General features: G+C 40.6%; 1 protein-coding gene across 2 annotated transcripts in view; it reads right to left on the bottom strand.

Annotated features, from left to right (window-relative positions):
• Window positions 1–16,851, bottom strand: part of atf6 (activating transcription factor 6) — a 327,399-nt gene that overhangs the window by 203,912 nt on the left and 106,636 nt on the right. For both annotated transcript variants that reach the window (XM_080195966.1, XM_080195967.1), the window contains exon 10: window positions 7,589–7,729. In XM_080195966.1, coding sequence (XP_080052092.1) covers window positions 7,589–7,729 — 141 coding nt within the window. The remainder of the gene's footprint in view (window positions 1–7,588; window positions 7,730–16,851) is intronic.

Genomic DNA, 16,851 nt, shown 5'->3' with positions numbered 1-16,851 from the left:
AGGTAACTGGCAAAATAAAACATGATGCTTGCAAGTTGTTAATGTCTGGAATGCCCTGTCTGGGAGTACAGTGGAAGTAGCCTCAAATCAAGGCATTCAAGAGGGAATTGGGTTGTTATCAAAAAGGGAAGAATATGCAGGTCTGCAAGGGAATGGCAATCCATTCCCTTTCAGAGAATCTTTGGTCTTTCAACGAACCAGCACACACATGATGAGCTAAGTGATTTTTTTTGTGCTGTAACCATTCTGTGAATCTGTGATCTGTAAAAGTTTGAAACGAGTGGCTTTTCTATCACTTCAAAATCATACGCAAACCCAACAACTAGACTGAAGTTCCTTCTGACTACAAGACTGAAGAAATTCAGCAGCTTCTAATAGAAGAGAGTTTATTTTTTTCTCTGAATTGTCATCTTTAACTCAGCCTCTGCATTAATCAGTTCTACAATAGGCTCACCTTTCACACACACACACACACACACACACACACACACACACACACACACACACACACACACACACACACACACACAATCATCATTCACCTAATCTCATATTTTCAATTCATTCAGAAGAAGCAAATCTTTCTCTGATGAAACATAGCACAGGAAGAGTGAAAGTGGCTTATTTTTGGGCTATTTACTGACAGGCAGAAAGCAACTCAATAGCAGATGGGAACTAATGGAGGAAAAACTAGACTTTTCATGAAAGGAAACCCAAACGTAAAGGGAAAGCAATAAATAGAATTGTAATCGTAGGAATGAAAAACAAATTGAGTCAGGATAGGTTTAACTTTTAAATCACAAGATCTGGTGCAACAGTGCTATCTTGAAGAATAAATCAACTGCTGGCAGTCAGTGTGCAGGCTTAGCCCAATGCAAAATGCCCATTTAAGTAAACCATGGCAAGGCATCCAAATCCCAGTTTAACTGTACCCAGGGCTTTGCCACAGACAAGTTCAATGCGTGGGAATGATTGCTAAATTAATTTATTTTAGTGACTCACAAGTTATTCCAGTCATGAAGTGGAAAAGATTAACACCAACCAAGTTCTAAACCAAGGTCTGTTCCTGACATATCGGATAAATCATACGATTGGGTGCAAGTTGAATGCTATAACCAACTCCCAAAGCTCACAACGCATTTCTGCACCATCTGTTATTTTCTATGTTACTGAAATTTTCTCACCTCATTCAACACTTCCGTCATTAGTACCTTGGTGCTGTCAAGCTTTGTGTCTATGTTATGAATCTTCAGAAAATGTCAGATTTAATTAAAAATATAGAATGTGACATAAATAGTGAAGACCAGCACGCTATTGATATGAAATGAAAATAGAAAAATGTTTAAATACCCAATGAATTAGTCTGTACCTAGAGAGTGAAAACCAGGCAAGTATTTCAGGGAGGACCCATAACCAGGTTTGTCAGAAGTCATGTTGATAAGAGTGTTGAGGGAGGGAATGTTTGAGGGTCAGGAATTGCTTTTCATGTCAAGGTCAGTGGAGGGCCTATGCCATCACATCCCAACATAGGTTACACATAGCCAGCAGCAGTGCCCAGTTGTGAGCCTGTTGCCAACACTAAGGCTGGTGTGCCAGAAGATCCAATTGCTAGAGGAAGCACAGCACAAAAACTCCATGAACACCTTTTTGTGTTCTCCAGGAGGCAAAGGGATACAAAGTCAAAAAACAAACTTATACAGCACTATCCATGACCACCAGGCATCTCAAACTATATAGGTTTGTTTCATAGACAATGAGGTCCTTTAAAAGTACAGTCACTGCTGCAATGTAAGAAGGCCAAGCGCATAGACACTGACAAGAAAGCAAGCTGTGGGCTTCAGTGTAACTGGACATCCAAAGAAAACAGTAGAAAGGGTTAAAATCAGGGAAGGCAAAAGGCCCATCAGTATTAAAAGTCAAAGACTGCAAACACTAGAAATGTAAAACACATGGTGTTATTAGTACTTGTAGAGAGAACAGACATGTAACATTTCAAGTGCTGCCCTTTACCGGAGCTAGCTGAAGGCTTATGTTCAACGTATTTAAGAAATGGTACTTTACAGGATATTATATAATTCTTGTGGCATAAGCAGGCAGAGCTCAGCTGCTTCTCTCCTTTCCATTTATAAAAGCACATAAACAGTCTGCAGAAATGACAGTCTCCTGATTCATGTTTCCACATTGATACTCCCAAGTCAATCAGAAGCCACCTTGTACCCTCTTACCCACACTATTGTGTAGTAAAGGCTGACAAATACTCATAGCTTTCGAAACAGGTAAACAACCTTGCCTCTGAGTATGATTTAGTGGTCATTACTGAGACATGTTTACAGGGTCATCACGGCTGGGAGTTAAATATCCAGAGGTATCAGACTGTTCAGAAGGACAGACAGGAAGGTCAGGGAGGTGGTGTGGCTCTGATATTTAAGGTCGACACAGGATGATTCTGAAAGGTGATAAGATGATATAGGTTCTATGAAAAAAGGGTTGAATGCATTTGAGTGTTAATTAGATATAGTAAGGCAAAAAAGTCACTGATAGGCATAGTCTATAGGCCACCAAATAATAACTTCACAGTGGGATGGGCAATAAAGAAATAACTGATGCATGTAAAAATGGTACAGCAATTATCATGGGGGATTTGAATCTACATGTCAGTTGGTCAAATCAGGTTGGTCAAGGCAGTCCTGAGGGGAAATTCATCAAATGAAGCCGCAATAGTTTCCTCAAACAGTATGTAATAGGACCTATGAGGGATCAAGCTATCCTGGTCCTGGCCCTTTGTAATGATGTGGAGATGCTAGTGTTGAACTGGGGTTCTCCAGACAATACACATCTCTTTAACCTATGCTTAATGCTATCGCCATTCACATTGTCTGCACCTTTAAGACATGATTAACTGTAAAGACTCACATTCTAATCAGTATTCTGTAAACTGAGTGTGTGCCTTTATATGCCCTGTGATCAGAAGGAGCACCGCTCCGAAAGCTAGTTGTGTTTGCTACCAAATAAACCTGTTGGACTTTAATCAGGTGTTGAGAGACTTCTTACTGTACTTCCTTTGTAATGAGACAGAAATAATTATTGATCTTGCAGTTAGGGATCCTCTCAGAAAAAGTGATCACAGTATGGCTGAATTTAAAATACAGATGGAGGGTGAGAAGGTAAAATCCAATATGAGTGTCTTGTGCTTAAACAGAGGAGACTACAATGGGATGAGGGAGGAGTTGGCTAAGGTAGACCGGGAGCAAAAACTTTATGGTGGGACAATTGACAAACAGTGGAGGAGACTCAAAGCAATTTTCACAGTGCTCAGCAAAAGTATACACCAGTGATAAGAAAGGACTGTAGAAAGAGGGATAATCAACCATGGATATCTAAGGAGATAAAGGAGGGTATCAAACTGAAAGAAAATACAAACGAAGTGGCAAAGATTAGTGGGAAATTAGAGAATTAACAAATCCTTAAAGGTCAACAGAAAGCCACAAAGGAAAAAAAGATACACGAGAGTAAACTAGCTCAGAGTATAAAAACAATTCGCAAAAGTTTCTATAAATATATAAAATCAAAAGGAGTGGCTACAGTAAACATTGGTCCTTTAGAGGATGAGAAACTGGATTTAATAATGGGGAATGAGGAAATTACTGAGGCACTGAACGGGTGTTGTGTCCATCTTCACAATGGAAGACACAAATAACAAACCAAAAATTGATGACAAGGACGCTATGGCAGTGAGGATCCAGAAACGATCATTATTACTGAAGTGGTAGTGTTGGGAAAGCTACTGGGGCTAAAGTTAGTCAAGTCTCCTGGCCCTGATGGAATGTATCCCAGGGTGCTAAAAGAAATGGCGGGGAAATAGCAAATGCATTCGCAGTAATTTACCAAAATTCGTTGAATTCTGGGGTGGTTTCAGCAGATTGAAAAACAGCAGATGTGATGCCACTGTTTGAAAAAGGAGGTAAATAAAAGGCTGGTTACTATAGGCCGGTTAGTTTAAATTCTGCAGTGGGGAAAATACTTGAAGCTATCATGAAGAAAGAAACAGTGAGACATCCGGATAGAAATCGTGCAATTAGGCAGATACAGCATGGGTTCATGAAAGGCAGGTCATGTTTAAATAATTTACTGGAATTCTTTGATGAAATTATGAGCACGGTGGACAATGGGGAACTGATGGATATGGTGGATTTGGATTTCCAGAAGGCATTCGACAAAGTGCCACACAAAAGGCTGCAGCATAACATCAAGGTGCACTGCATTATGGGTAATATAGTAGCACGGATAAAGGTTTGGTTAATGAACAGAAAGCAGAGTGTGGGAATAAATGGGTGTTTTTTTTTGGTCAGCAGTCAGTGGCTAACGGTGTGCCTCAGGGATCAGGGTTGCGACTGCAATTGTTTATAATTTATAGGATGATTCGGAATCGGGGATCAAGTCTAGTGTGTCAAAGTTCGCAGGCAACACTAAGATGAGTGGTAGACCAAAATCTGCAGAGGGAGTGAATGGGCAAGACTCTGGCAAATGACTACAATGTTGGTAAATGTGAAGTCATCCACTTGGGTAGGAATAAAAGCAAAATGGACTATTATTTAAATGGTAAAAATATTGCAGTATGCTGGTCTGCAGAGGGACCTGGGTATCCTTGAGCATGAATTACAAAAAGATGGTCTGCAGGTGCAGCAGGTAATTAAGAGGGCAAAGATAAAAGGGGGGCGGTTTAGAACGGAGTTGAGGAGGAACTTCTTCACTCAAAGGGTGGTGAATCTCTGGAATTCTCTGCCCGTTGAAGTGGTGGAGGCTACCTCGCTAAATATTTTTAAGACGCGGGTTGATGGGTTTTTGATAAGAGAGGGGATTAAGGGTTATGGGGAGAGGGCGGGAAAGTGGAACTGAGCAGCGACAGATCAGCCATGATCTTATTGAATGGCGGGGCAGGCTTGAGGGGCTAGATGGCCTACTCCTGCTCCTATTTCTTATGTTCTTATGTTTATTTCTTGAGGGAAGTGGTGTTGCAGCTGTATAAAGTGCTGGTGAGCCACATCTGGAGTTTTGGTCTCCTTACTTGAGAAAGTATGTACTGGCACTGGAGGGGGTGCAGAGGAGATTCACAAGTTTGATTCGGTGTTGAGAGGGTTGATTTGAGGACTTAAATGCCAATGAATTTTTTTGTCTCCACAGGCATTTAAGTCCAGCAAGGGGCATGCATGCAGCAGGTTGTAGTGGGCTGCTCTTGGACGTTGCTTCGGGAGTTGCCTATTGCTTCATGTCGTTAGTGTGCTTAAACTGGACCATCTCGAGGGCAACATGACAGCTCAGAGACTATCTCTGTTACTGTGCGGACACATGGATTTGGGCCTGTGTCTGTGGGAGTTTGCACGTTCTCCCCATGGTTGCGTGGGTTTCCTTCGGGTGCTCCGGTTTCCTCCCACATCCCCAAAGATGTGCTTTTAGGCTGATTGATTGGGTACTAAATTGTCCCTAAATTGGACCTCCCTGATCCTTGCACATTAGGCGTAGACTAAAATCATGAATAGGTCACTGAGACAGTGGGACGGCGGCGCGGGCTCGTTGGGCCGAAGGGCCTGTTTCCCGTGCTGTGTTGTTCTTTGTTCTTTGAAACTGAGTAGACAGTCATTGAAATTTAAAAGAATGAGGGGTGATCTTTTAGAAACATATAAAATTGTGAAGGGAATAGATAAGGTAGAAGCAGGGAGGTTGTTTCCACTGGCGGGTGAAACTAGAACTAGGGGGCACAGTCTCAAAATAAGAGGGAGCAGATTTAGGACTGAGTTGAGGAGAAACTTCTTCACACAAAGATTTGTGAATCTGTGGAATTCCCTGTCCAATGAAGCAGTTGAGGTGACCTTGTTCAATGTTTTTAAGGAAAAGATATATCAATTTTGAACAGTCAAGGAATTAAGGGTTATGGTGAGCAGGCAGCTAAGCGGAGCTGGGTCCACAAAAAGATCAGCCAGGAACTTACTGACTAGCGGAGCAAGCTCAAGGGGCCAGATGGCCTACTCCGAGTTCTTGTGTTCTTAAATGGCTAGCAGCACAAGATAAACTAAAAAAAAACCTTCTAACTGAAGTGCTGGACAAAGATGGTACCTGACACACACACCTCCCCTAAGGGAAGAGTTTCCTAATACCACATAGTTTGGATAATCTGTTACTCCCAAATCTGAATGATCTTCACAAATGCTTATGAATCTGAGTGCATCAGTTTCTACTTCTGTCACAGGATGTTTTTGCTCTAGCCTCCTATACTTATCTCCTAAGACTTTGCCAGTCCTTCATTGATTGTATAATGACACAGTCAAAGTAATAATCATATAATCATACATCTCGACATTGCTTGCACAAGTTCATTCAAATTTCTGTAACACTGATAGCCCTGATGAAGACTACCAATTAGTTTCCAATGGGACTCCAAAGTGGTCAACCTTTTTGGTCTTTACGTGGCACTGAACACAATTGACTGCACCATCTCTTGTCATTTACTTCCAATCGACTTCCATTGCATTGCTCCACTCCTACCTGTCTCTCAAACCATGTCCCATACCTCCAGTACATCCCAAGGTTCGATCTATCACCCCCTCCTTGGCTCATTAAGTTATCCGATAGTGATATCAACCACAAGATGGGGTTGGTTTCCATAATATATACATACAACAGTGACAAAAACCAGCTCCACCTGTAAATTAGTAATGACAATTGCCTTAGCACTATTAGGGCCTGTTCAATAAATACATAGAATTTCCTCCAGTTAACAGTGGAAGACTAAAGTTCGATGAGAAATCTGTACCCTTGCAACATTACATCTGTTCCTCACTCTGATCAGATAGCACAATTTGACTTTAACTGCAGTTAACACTATACTTCTTTCACTTCTGAGTCAGTCTGCCAACTCCAACTCCTAGTTCTTCTCCTGCCATCATCTTCTATCACAGTTAGTTCATTCTCTCCCACCCACAGCCACTGACGCCAACCCAAGCCTGACTGATGGACATGAGTACATCGCCCAATGCATCAATTTCAAAATCCTGAACTTCATGCACAAATACCTTCATGATGTTGTTCCCTCTTCCACTCTGAGGCCAAGGTTAGAGTACTGAAAGGCTTGGAATACAACAAAACATCCTTCCTTCTTCAACTATTGTCTAAATCCTAATCCCTGGAACACATTCCGCAAACACCTAATCTGACTTCTGCTTGCTCCATTCTTAGTTGTCTTCTCTTAAGCTATCTGCTTAGCCACAGTTGCATACTTTTCTTTTAACTCTCCCAGTTATTCTTGGTGCGTACTCACTCCTTGAAGCATCCCAAGATAGTTTTATGTGGAAATAAAATGATGTAGAACTAAAACCAAATACACTATTGTTGCCACCACAGTCAAAATGGTTGCCTTAATATGTGAATAAATTAAAAAAGATGAAAAGCTTTAAGGCAGCCATTTGCTTTTCGTAGTTCAGATCAATTAACTAGTTTTCAAATTACATTATAGGAAACAGATTGCGAACAGCCAAGCTTCAAAAAAAACCAAATCCAACAATAATAACATGCATACATGCTGCCATAAAATTACCTGTAGTTGTCTGTAGTAAATTTTTCAGTTGTTTCCTGAAAGCTTCCAGCTCTATTTCCGTCAGAAAATCCCAAAAGGTGTCTACTGTGGGTGGCAGAACCAGCACTGGACTGCAGTGCACCAGAATTTCTCTCCCAAATACTAAATAAAAACACAGAAAAGGTTACTTTTGAAATGGATTATCAGATTTATGTATATTATGCCTGATATGTTTGAAGACGTTTTGTTCTGCAAATCTGTCTTCAATTAATTTCACACTCAAACGATGACAGATGGTGGCTTCATTGATTGAAACATCCTACTTATCATGAGGATCAAACACTCCCCACATACAGCCCATGACAATTGCAGGTTCAGTCCCACTACATCCACATTTGCACAATAACTTAAAAAGGGATGCTTAAACCTCACCTTCAGGCCTCCATCAGCGACTGCACCACAGAGATCTGCCACCGTGCACACTTAGCTAAATTAGATCATCAAATGTTATTAATCTTCATTTTGTGTGGTAAAGTTGTGTGCACAGGGAATTCAGTTCAAGCTGCTGAAATCCATTTCACCTCACACCCATAAAATCAGAGATTATTGAATCTGAGCTGGAATTAAATGTCGGTCTAATCACTGTCCAATGACAATGATCATGATGGGTCAGTTACACAGCACCAATTTTTCCATGCTGTAACAAATTTGAGTCTGAGTAACGAGCTCCTCTCCTTCATAAACCAATTTTAAAGCAAGGGAGAAGCGCTACCAAAGTCCGAGTGCCAGTAAAATACCAACATAAAAATGATTGGCCTTGATCAAGATAGGCTTTCACAAAGACTAAAAGTAGGACGAAGATGGAACAGCACTACTGACACAAGGAGCTGCATTTTGGAAGCTAAATGGCTTTACACACTGCAGTCAACATGATGTCAATGGTGTGGGAAGATTTTCTGCTCACAAACTCTTACCTGACACCAAATCCGAACTACATTTGCAATGCAGCACAGTGATATAACATGTGCATTATAAATTTCCCAAAAAGACAGTGCACCAATCCACTTGATTTTTTTTGTTGCAACATTCAACTAAAAAAACAACTTAATATTCAACAGGCATCATGCATGGAACATGACTAGGAGTGATTCATTGTCAACAATAAAGGGCAATCACCATTGAACACGTGCTATTCAAGAAAGCTGAGGAGAGACAGAGGACTGGATACTAGTGTTGAAAATTTCAGTACAATATCATAAATATTCTACCATTTGTGATGTAGATAAGATGTATAGAAACTAGCCTTGTTCATATTGCTGAATATTACTTCAAGCTTGTGATTCCATCGCTAAAAACAAAAGGTTTTATTACATATAAATGCTAATTTTGAAGATTTACATTCAATGTCATGACTGTAACATTGGAAATGTCAGTCACGTGATTTGAAATGCCAGGTTAATTATGTGCTAGTTAACAAGAAAGTGTAAAAATAATTCATTGTCATATCAGGAGTTTGAGTTGTGGAGAGGTCAGAGAAGCTGGGATTATTCTCCTGCGGCAGAAGTATTTAATATAATTATTCAAAATTATCCAAGTTTATTTTGGGTGAACAAAACGTCATTGGCAGGAATGATGTATCCAGAAGACAGATTTAAGATAAATAGCAGAATAGCTAGAGGAGAGATAAGGAGATGTTTTAGACGTACAGCAAGCACATCAATAAAGGATGCTGTAATCGATTCAATGCTAATTTGCAAAAAGAAATTGGATATACCTGCAGGGCCTTTGGGAAAAAAGATGAGAAACAACTTTGATAACTATTTCAAAGAGCTAGCACATGCACAAGGGGCTGAATAAACACCTCCGATGCTTTATGATCCATTGATCACAAAGCCCCCACAACAAGGGATGGATGGGGCTGGTTTCACTCATGCCAGAATCATGAGGTGGCTAGTCAAAGAAGATGAAGACAAACTGCTCTCAGTGATACAAGAGTTCAGAACCAGATGATAAGTGAAGAGTAAAAGAACCCAACGGCAACATGCAGAAAACCAGTTTTGCACAACAATTGGTTGGGATCTGGAATGCATTGTCTGATTGTGATCAAAGCAGATTCAATTAAGGGGAAAAGGCAGAGAAGAGGGACGAGCAAGTTACTCTTCAAGAGAGCTGCCATGAACATGATATGATGAATGGTCTCCCCCTGTGCGGTAAGCATTTTATGATTTGTTTTCTCACATTATCCATGACACTTAATAATTTTATGGAAATTAAGTCCTCTCTCAATCCCCTGAGATTCACAGAGCAAATCAAATTTTGCAGCCCCATATAATTTATCAGTTTGCATCGTTCTCTCTGTTCAAAATATTCTCCAGTACAACAATATTATTTTATGATTGTTGCCAAAAAATCCAATTTTCAATTTCTCCATTACTCAAAAATGAAAACCAGCTAAAATTACATGCTTTAATTTCCTGAAGATGCATTTCAATCTTGCTGGCACAACTTCAGATTGATTTGGTACCTGCACTCAATAGTTCATTAAGTGATATACTGCAGTGCAACATCTCGTTACCCATAACTCTGCAACACAATGACATGTTCATTTTCTTTAAAATCATTGTAATATTTAGTATTTTTTGCTTTTTTCAATACTTGCAAATAATTTCAATTGGTAATTCTAACAGTTGCTTCCACAATGAACATGCACCTTTATACAGTCAGTCACACTGCGTATTTAAACATTGATTTGAAACAGTGCCCTTGCTGTAACATGAACTAACAGTTTTCCGAATTCAAATTATCTGCCTTGTTGGTCGTTGAACATAAACAAAATAACTTAAAATCATGGAACCATTACGACACAAAGCCATTCAGCCCATCATTTCTGTATTGGTTGTTTCAGAGCAATTCTGCTCTTCCCATTGCTTTGCCCTTCGTAAAAGCCCAGCAATTTTGACCTGTTTTTAGACGCTGATCCAATTTCTTTTTGAAGATCACAATTGAATCTGTACCTACCACACCAGAATGTGGCAGTGTATTCCAAATCATAATCACTCACTGCATAAGCAAGCTTTCGCTCAGGGCTTTATTGGTTCTTTTGCCATTCAGCTTAAATTAGTGTCATGGAATCATAGAAAGGTTATGGCACCGAAAGAAGCCACTTGGCCTATTGTGCCTGCACCAGACGAGGAATGTGCCATCCAGCTTAATCCTACATTCCAGCATTTGATCCTTAGCCCTGCATAAGAAGTGCATATCCACTCATCTTTTGCATGTGTTTTGGGTTTCTGCATCTATTACCCTTACAGACAGAGTGTTGATGACCGCCCGAAAACCATCAGGATAAAAAATGCTTTTCCTCATCTTTATTTCAAGTGATTGGTAGAGATTCAGAGGTTTACAGCATGGAGACAGGCCCTTCAGCCCAACTCGTCCATGCTGCCTTTCTTTTATAAACCCCTAAGATAATCCCAATCGCCCACATTTGGCCCATATCCCTCTCTTCCCATCGTACCCATGTAACTATTAAATGCTTTTAGAAGATAAAATTGTACCCACCTCTACTACTACCTCTAGCAGCTTGTTCCAGACACTCATCACCCTCTATGTGAAAAAATTGCCCCTCTGGACACTTTTGTATCTCTCCCCTCTCACCTTAAACCTATGCCCTCTAGTTTTAGACTCCCCTACCTTTGGGAAAAGATATTGACTATCTACCTTGTCTATGCCCTTCATTATTTTATAGACCTCTATAACGTTACCCCTCACTCTCTTACACTCCAGAGAGAAAAGTCCCTGTCAATTCAGCCTCTCCTTACAACTCAATCCATCAAGACCGGGTAACATCCTAGTAAATCTTTTCTGCACTCTTTTTAGTTTAATAATAGCCTTTCTATAATAGGGTGACCAGAATTGCACACTGTATTCCAAGTGTGGCCTTACCAATGTCTTGTACAACTTCAACAAGGCATCCCAACTCCTGTTTTCAATGTTCTGACCCATGAAACCAAGCATGCCGAATGCCTTCTTCACCACTCTGTTCACCTATGACTCCACTTTCAAGGAGCTATGAACATGCACTCCTAGATCTCTTTGTTCTGTAACTCTCCCCAACACCCTACCATTAACTGAGTAAGTCCTGTCCTGGTTTTATCTACCAAAATGCAAAACTCACATTTGTCTAAATTAAACTCCATCTGCCATTCATCAGCCCACTGGCCCAATTGATCAAGATCCCGCTGCAAGTTTATGTCCCCAAGACACTGCACTTGCTTTCCATCTGCTCTAGCCAGGCCCCTCACAATTTTGTACATCTCAATCAAATCTCCCCTCAGCCTCCTCTGTCCCAAGGATAACAGCCCCAGCCTGTCCAATTTTCCTCATAGCTGCAATTTTTCAATTCTGGAAATATCCCCATATTTCTCCACTGTCCCTCGCTAATGCAATTATATCCCTTATGCAACCAGCTCACCTGAACTGCAAACAATACTTGAATTGTAGCCTAACTAATATTCATATAGCTCCAATACAACCTTCCTACACTTATATTCTATGCCTCAGCTAAGAAATCAAAGGATTTCATATTACTCTTGACCAGCTTATCAGCCTGTCCCTCTACCTTAGGAATTGGTGGACATTCACTCTCAAGTCCCTCACTTCTTCTAGACCCCTCAGTATCATTACATTTATTGTATAATAAATAAATAAATAAATTATAAAGGCCAGGATCTTGAATGCATATTAAACCAACTTTTTCAACTTGCTTTACCACCTTCAACAATTTTCACACGTATTCCAGATGTCTCTGTTGTTACACCATTTAGAATTGTGCCCTTCAGTTTATACTGCCTCTCCTCATTCGTAGGAAAATTCATCCTACACACTTCACTGTACTGCATTTTGTCTGCCTTATCACCCATTTTCCACCAGCCTATGACCATACGATGTAGCAGCAGAAGTCGGCCATTCAGCTTATCAAGTCTGCTCCACCATTGATTGAAATCTTGACTAATCTGATATGCCTCAGCTCCACTTTCCCACCTTCTCCCCATAACCCCTGATTTCCTTACTGACTGAAAATCTGTCTACCTCAGCCTTGAACATGACAACCCAGCCTCCACAGTCCTCTGCAGGAAAGAATTCCGAAGATTTAGTACCCTGAGAGAAGCAATTCCTCCTCATCTCTGTCTTAAGGGGCAACATTTTACTCTGAGATTATACCCTCTGGTCCTGGTCTCTCCCACAAAGGGAAACACCCTTCTTCCCTGCTGCCATCATACTTTTGAATGGACCCACCTTGCATTAAGTTGATCTTTCTCTGACCCCAGCTATGACTGTAACACTGCACTCACACCATTCCTTCCCTATGTACAGTATGCTTTGTCTGTTTAGCATGCAAAGCACAATACTTTTCACTGTAGACTAATACATGTGACAATAATAAATCAAATCAAAACACTCAGCGCCGTCAAGCCTCCTGAGAATCCTACACGTTTCAATAAGGTCACCCCTCATGCTTTTGAGCTCCAAAGAGTAGAGGCCCAACTTGCACAACCTCTCCTCTCAAGAAAATCCCTCCGTATCAAGGATCAACCAAGTGAACCTTCTCTGGACAACCTCCATTATCAGTATACCTTTCCTTAGATGAGGGGACCAAAACTGTTCACAATATTCCAGATGAGGTCTAGCTGCCTTGTATAGTTTTAGGAACACTTCCAGATTTCTAAACTCCATTGCCTTTGAACTAAAGGCTATTCATTGACTTCCCTATTGCATGCTAGCTTTTTGTGATTTATGCACAGCGACTCCCAAATCCCACGTTGCTGGAGCTTTCTGTAGCCTTTCTCAATTTAAGTAACATTCAGCATGTTTACTCCTTCCACCAAAACGCACAACTTCATATTTTCCTGCATCATATTCCATCTGCCAAATGTTTGCCCATTCATTTAATCTGTCTATATCCCTCTGTAGACTCCTTGTATCACCGTCACCGCTCTTTCCATCTATTTTTGTGTCATCTGCAAACTTGACAATAGTACATTCACTTCCCTCATCCATGTCATTAATATGTTGTAACTAATTGTGCCCCCAGCACTGATCCTTGAGGCACTCCACTAATTATAGGTTGCCATTCTGAAAATGCTCCTCTTAAACTCTCTCTCTATCGCCAATTCTCTTTCTATTCTAATATACTACCTCCAACACAATGGGCTCTTATTAAGCAACCTTGCTGTGCTAACTTTTGAAAAAATTTTGAAATCCAAGTATATTACATACACTGGTTTCCCTTTGTCAATCCTGCTCGTTCGTTACCATCTCAAAGAATGATAATAAGTTTGTCAGGCATGATTTCCCCTTCATGAAGCCATGCTGATTCTGCAATGCTGTACTCATATCTATCAATATGCTCCTCAAAATTCATAGTACTGCCAAATTTCCCTTCATCTGCAAATTTTAAAATTTATAAAGTATGAGGAAGAGAATCACAGGACCACTACTTAGTATTAGCAACAAGAAAAAACATTAAACACAAAAATTGGATAGTGATACTCCTTCACTCTCCCCTTAGGTTAACAATTACTTACATATTTTAAGATTAGCATGGATCACAAAGAACATCTTAAGTTATGATGGTCTCATTAACACACAAAGTTGTTTTTCAGCACGCAAGATGACTGTGGTAAGACACACTCCTCTCTAAACCCAAAATACATCTGGGGATTTCTCCTCAAAATTCCCCCAAATGGTTCTCATACCATGAGCCACCATGTTTCCCTGAACGCCATCTGGCTTCCATAAGACTATAAGACATAGGAGCAGAATTAAGCCACTCAGCCCATCGAGTCTGCTCCACCATTCAATCATGGCTGATACATTTCACATCCCCATTCTCCTGCCTTTTCCCCAAACCTCTGATCCCCTTATTAATCAACAACCTATCTATCTCAGTCTTCAAGACACTCAATGACCTGGCTTCCACAGCCTTCTATGGCAAAGAGTTCCACAGATTCACCACTTCCTGGCTGAAGAAATTCTTCCTCATCTCTGTTTTAAACGATCATCCCTTTAGCTTGAGGGTGTGCCCTCTGGTTCTAGTTTTTCTCTAGAATGGAAACATCCTCTCCATGTCCACAGTATCTCAGCCTCATAGTATCCAACCCTTTAATTCCAACGAGTACAGACACAAAGTCCTCAACCAATCCTCATACAAGCTCTTCAATTCCAGGGATCATTTCTGTGAACCTCCTCTGGACCCTTTCCAAGGCCAGCACATGCTTCCTTAGATATGGGGCCCAAAATTGCTCACAATACTCCAAATGGGGTATGACCAGAGCCTGATACAACCTAAGCACATCCCTGCTCTTGTATTCCAGCCTTCTCGACATGAATGCTAACATTGCATTTGCCTTCCTAACTGCCAACTGAACCTGCATATAAACCTGAAGAGAATCTTGAACAATGACTCCGAAGTACCTTTGTGTTTCCAATTTCCTAAGCAATTCCCCATTTCGAAAATACTCTATGCCTCCATCCCTTCTTCCCATGTACATAACCTCACACTTTTCCACATTGTATTCCATCTGCCACTTCTTTGCCCACTCTCCTAATGTATCCAAATCCTTCTGCAGCTCCCCTGCTTCCTCACTATTACCTGTCCCTCTACATATCTTTGTATCATCTGCAAACTTAGCAAAAGTGCCTTCAGTTTCTCCCTCCAAATCATCAATGTACATCATGAAAAACTGTGGTCCCAGTACTGGCCACTGAGGCACACCACTAGTCACCAGCTGTCATCCTAAAAAAGACCTCTTTATCCCCACTTTCTGCCTTCTGCCAGTCAGCCAATCCTCTACCCACACCAGGATCTTACCCTTAACATCATGGACTCTTAACTTATTAACAGTGTCTTATGTAACACCTTGTCAAAGGTCTTTTGGAAATCTAAATAAATCATGCTCACTGGCTTTCCTTCATCTAACTTCCTTGTTACCTCCTCAAAGAATTTCCACACGAGTGATTTCAAATTCCACTTTCCGAAGTCACATTTTCAAATCTTCTTTCACATTATGCTTTTCTTCCATTGCTTCCTTCGAGGTTTTGCTTTCAGAGTTAACACCTTTTCCTTCAGATTTGCTTTGTCTTAAATGCTTTTACACAAACTCCAGAAGTCCAGCCACTGATTTCCACAATTGCTTCAAATAACATCTCCCAAACTGCGGTAATTTCTCACAAACCTGAGCACTACTTTCTGGCTTCTCATGATCCATTGCCTTTTCAACGCTCTGACATTACTGACATTGGTTCTGCTGCTCTCCAAAGCCTTCAGGAGAACTTCAGCATCTCCATAGGGAGACAGCGGTATTGTCAGTGAACTAGTAATCCAAAGATCCTGGGTAATGCTCTGGGGACCCATGTCCAACTAAAACAATGAGAATAGTGAAACTAAAGGCAAGTAGCAACAAACTAACTTGTTGCAATTCTTGTAGGATTCAAGGCTCTGTGGACAATTTGCACCTCAACTTCAAAGTCTCCTCAAAATTCCCCCACAACCACAAAGTCAGACGTGCATCTAGTTCTGGATCAGAGTGGCAAAAAACATCTACAGAAAACAGCCCTACACAATTGGGGTTTTACACCTGAGGAAGGGTAACTTCAACATCTCAAGCTGTCTGCTGGATTTTCTTCAAAATATGGCCTTTTACAAAACAATTCAAGAAAAGGGGGAAAAAACCTATCCCAATGTCAAAAATTCCCACAAGTGTTTACATGTACGTATACAGACCCACCTCCTGCCTACACAGAATATAATTCACAACCAGGCAATATTAACAATGGTCTTAGCTGAACTTCAAAGTCATCATTCACTACTCTGCATGCATCAGGCTGGTACTGCAATCCAAGAGAGGAGTGGATCATGATATGAGATTTTCAGAAAACATTTACTTAACTTTTGAGACATTTATGTGCGAAACACAGAATTTTAGAATCAAGGAGAGGACTGCAGATAACCAACTGGAATACCAACTAAGGAATACAATGCAGCCAGGGTATTTGTTGTTAAGTGAATCATCTTCATAGAGATGTCAGCCATCAATTCTGGGATTGTGACCACTGTGATGAGCAGCTAATCGCCTCAACCATACAATACGAAGTACAAGAAAGAGCCAATTATAAAACATTGCTGATATCAAACATTAAGTACTGTTTGGGTCATGCTATTTAGTGAATACATAAACAATGGAAAGGATCCAAAACAAGTTTTTAAATGTTGGCTGCTTTCT

This window comes from Carcharhinus amblyrhynchos, chromosome 9, assembly GCF_965287045.1.
Source record: "Carcharhinus amblyrhynchos chromosome 9, sCarAmb.v2.hapA, whole genome shotgun sequence".
Lineage (NCBI taxonomy): Eukaryota > Metazoa > Chordata > Chondrichthyes > Carcharhiniformes > Carcharhinidae > Carcharhinus > Carcharhinus amblyrhynchos.
The sequence above is the reverse complement of the archived record's forward strand: the minus strand, read 5'-3'. Positions and strand labels throughout refer to the sequence as shown.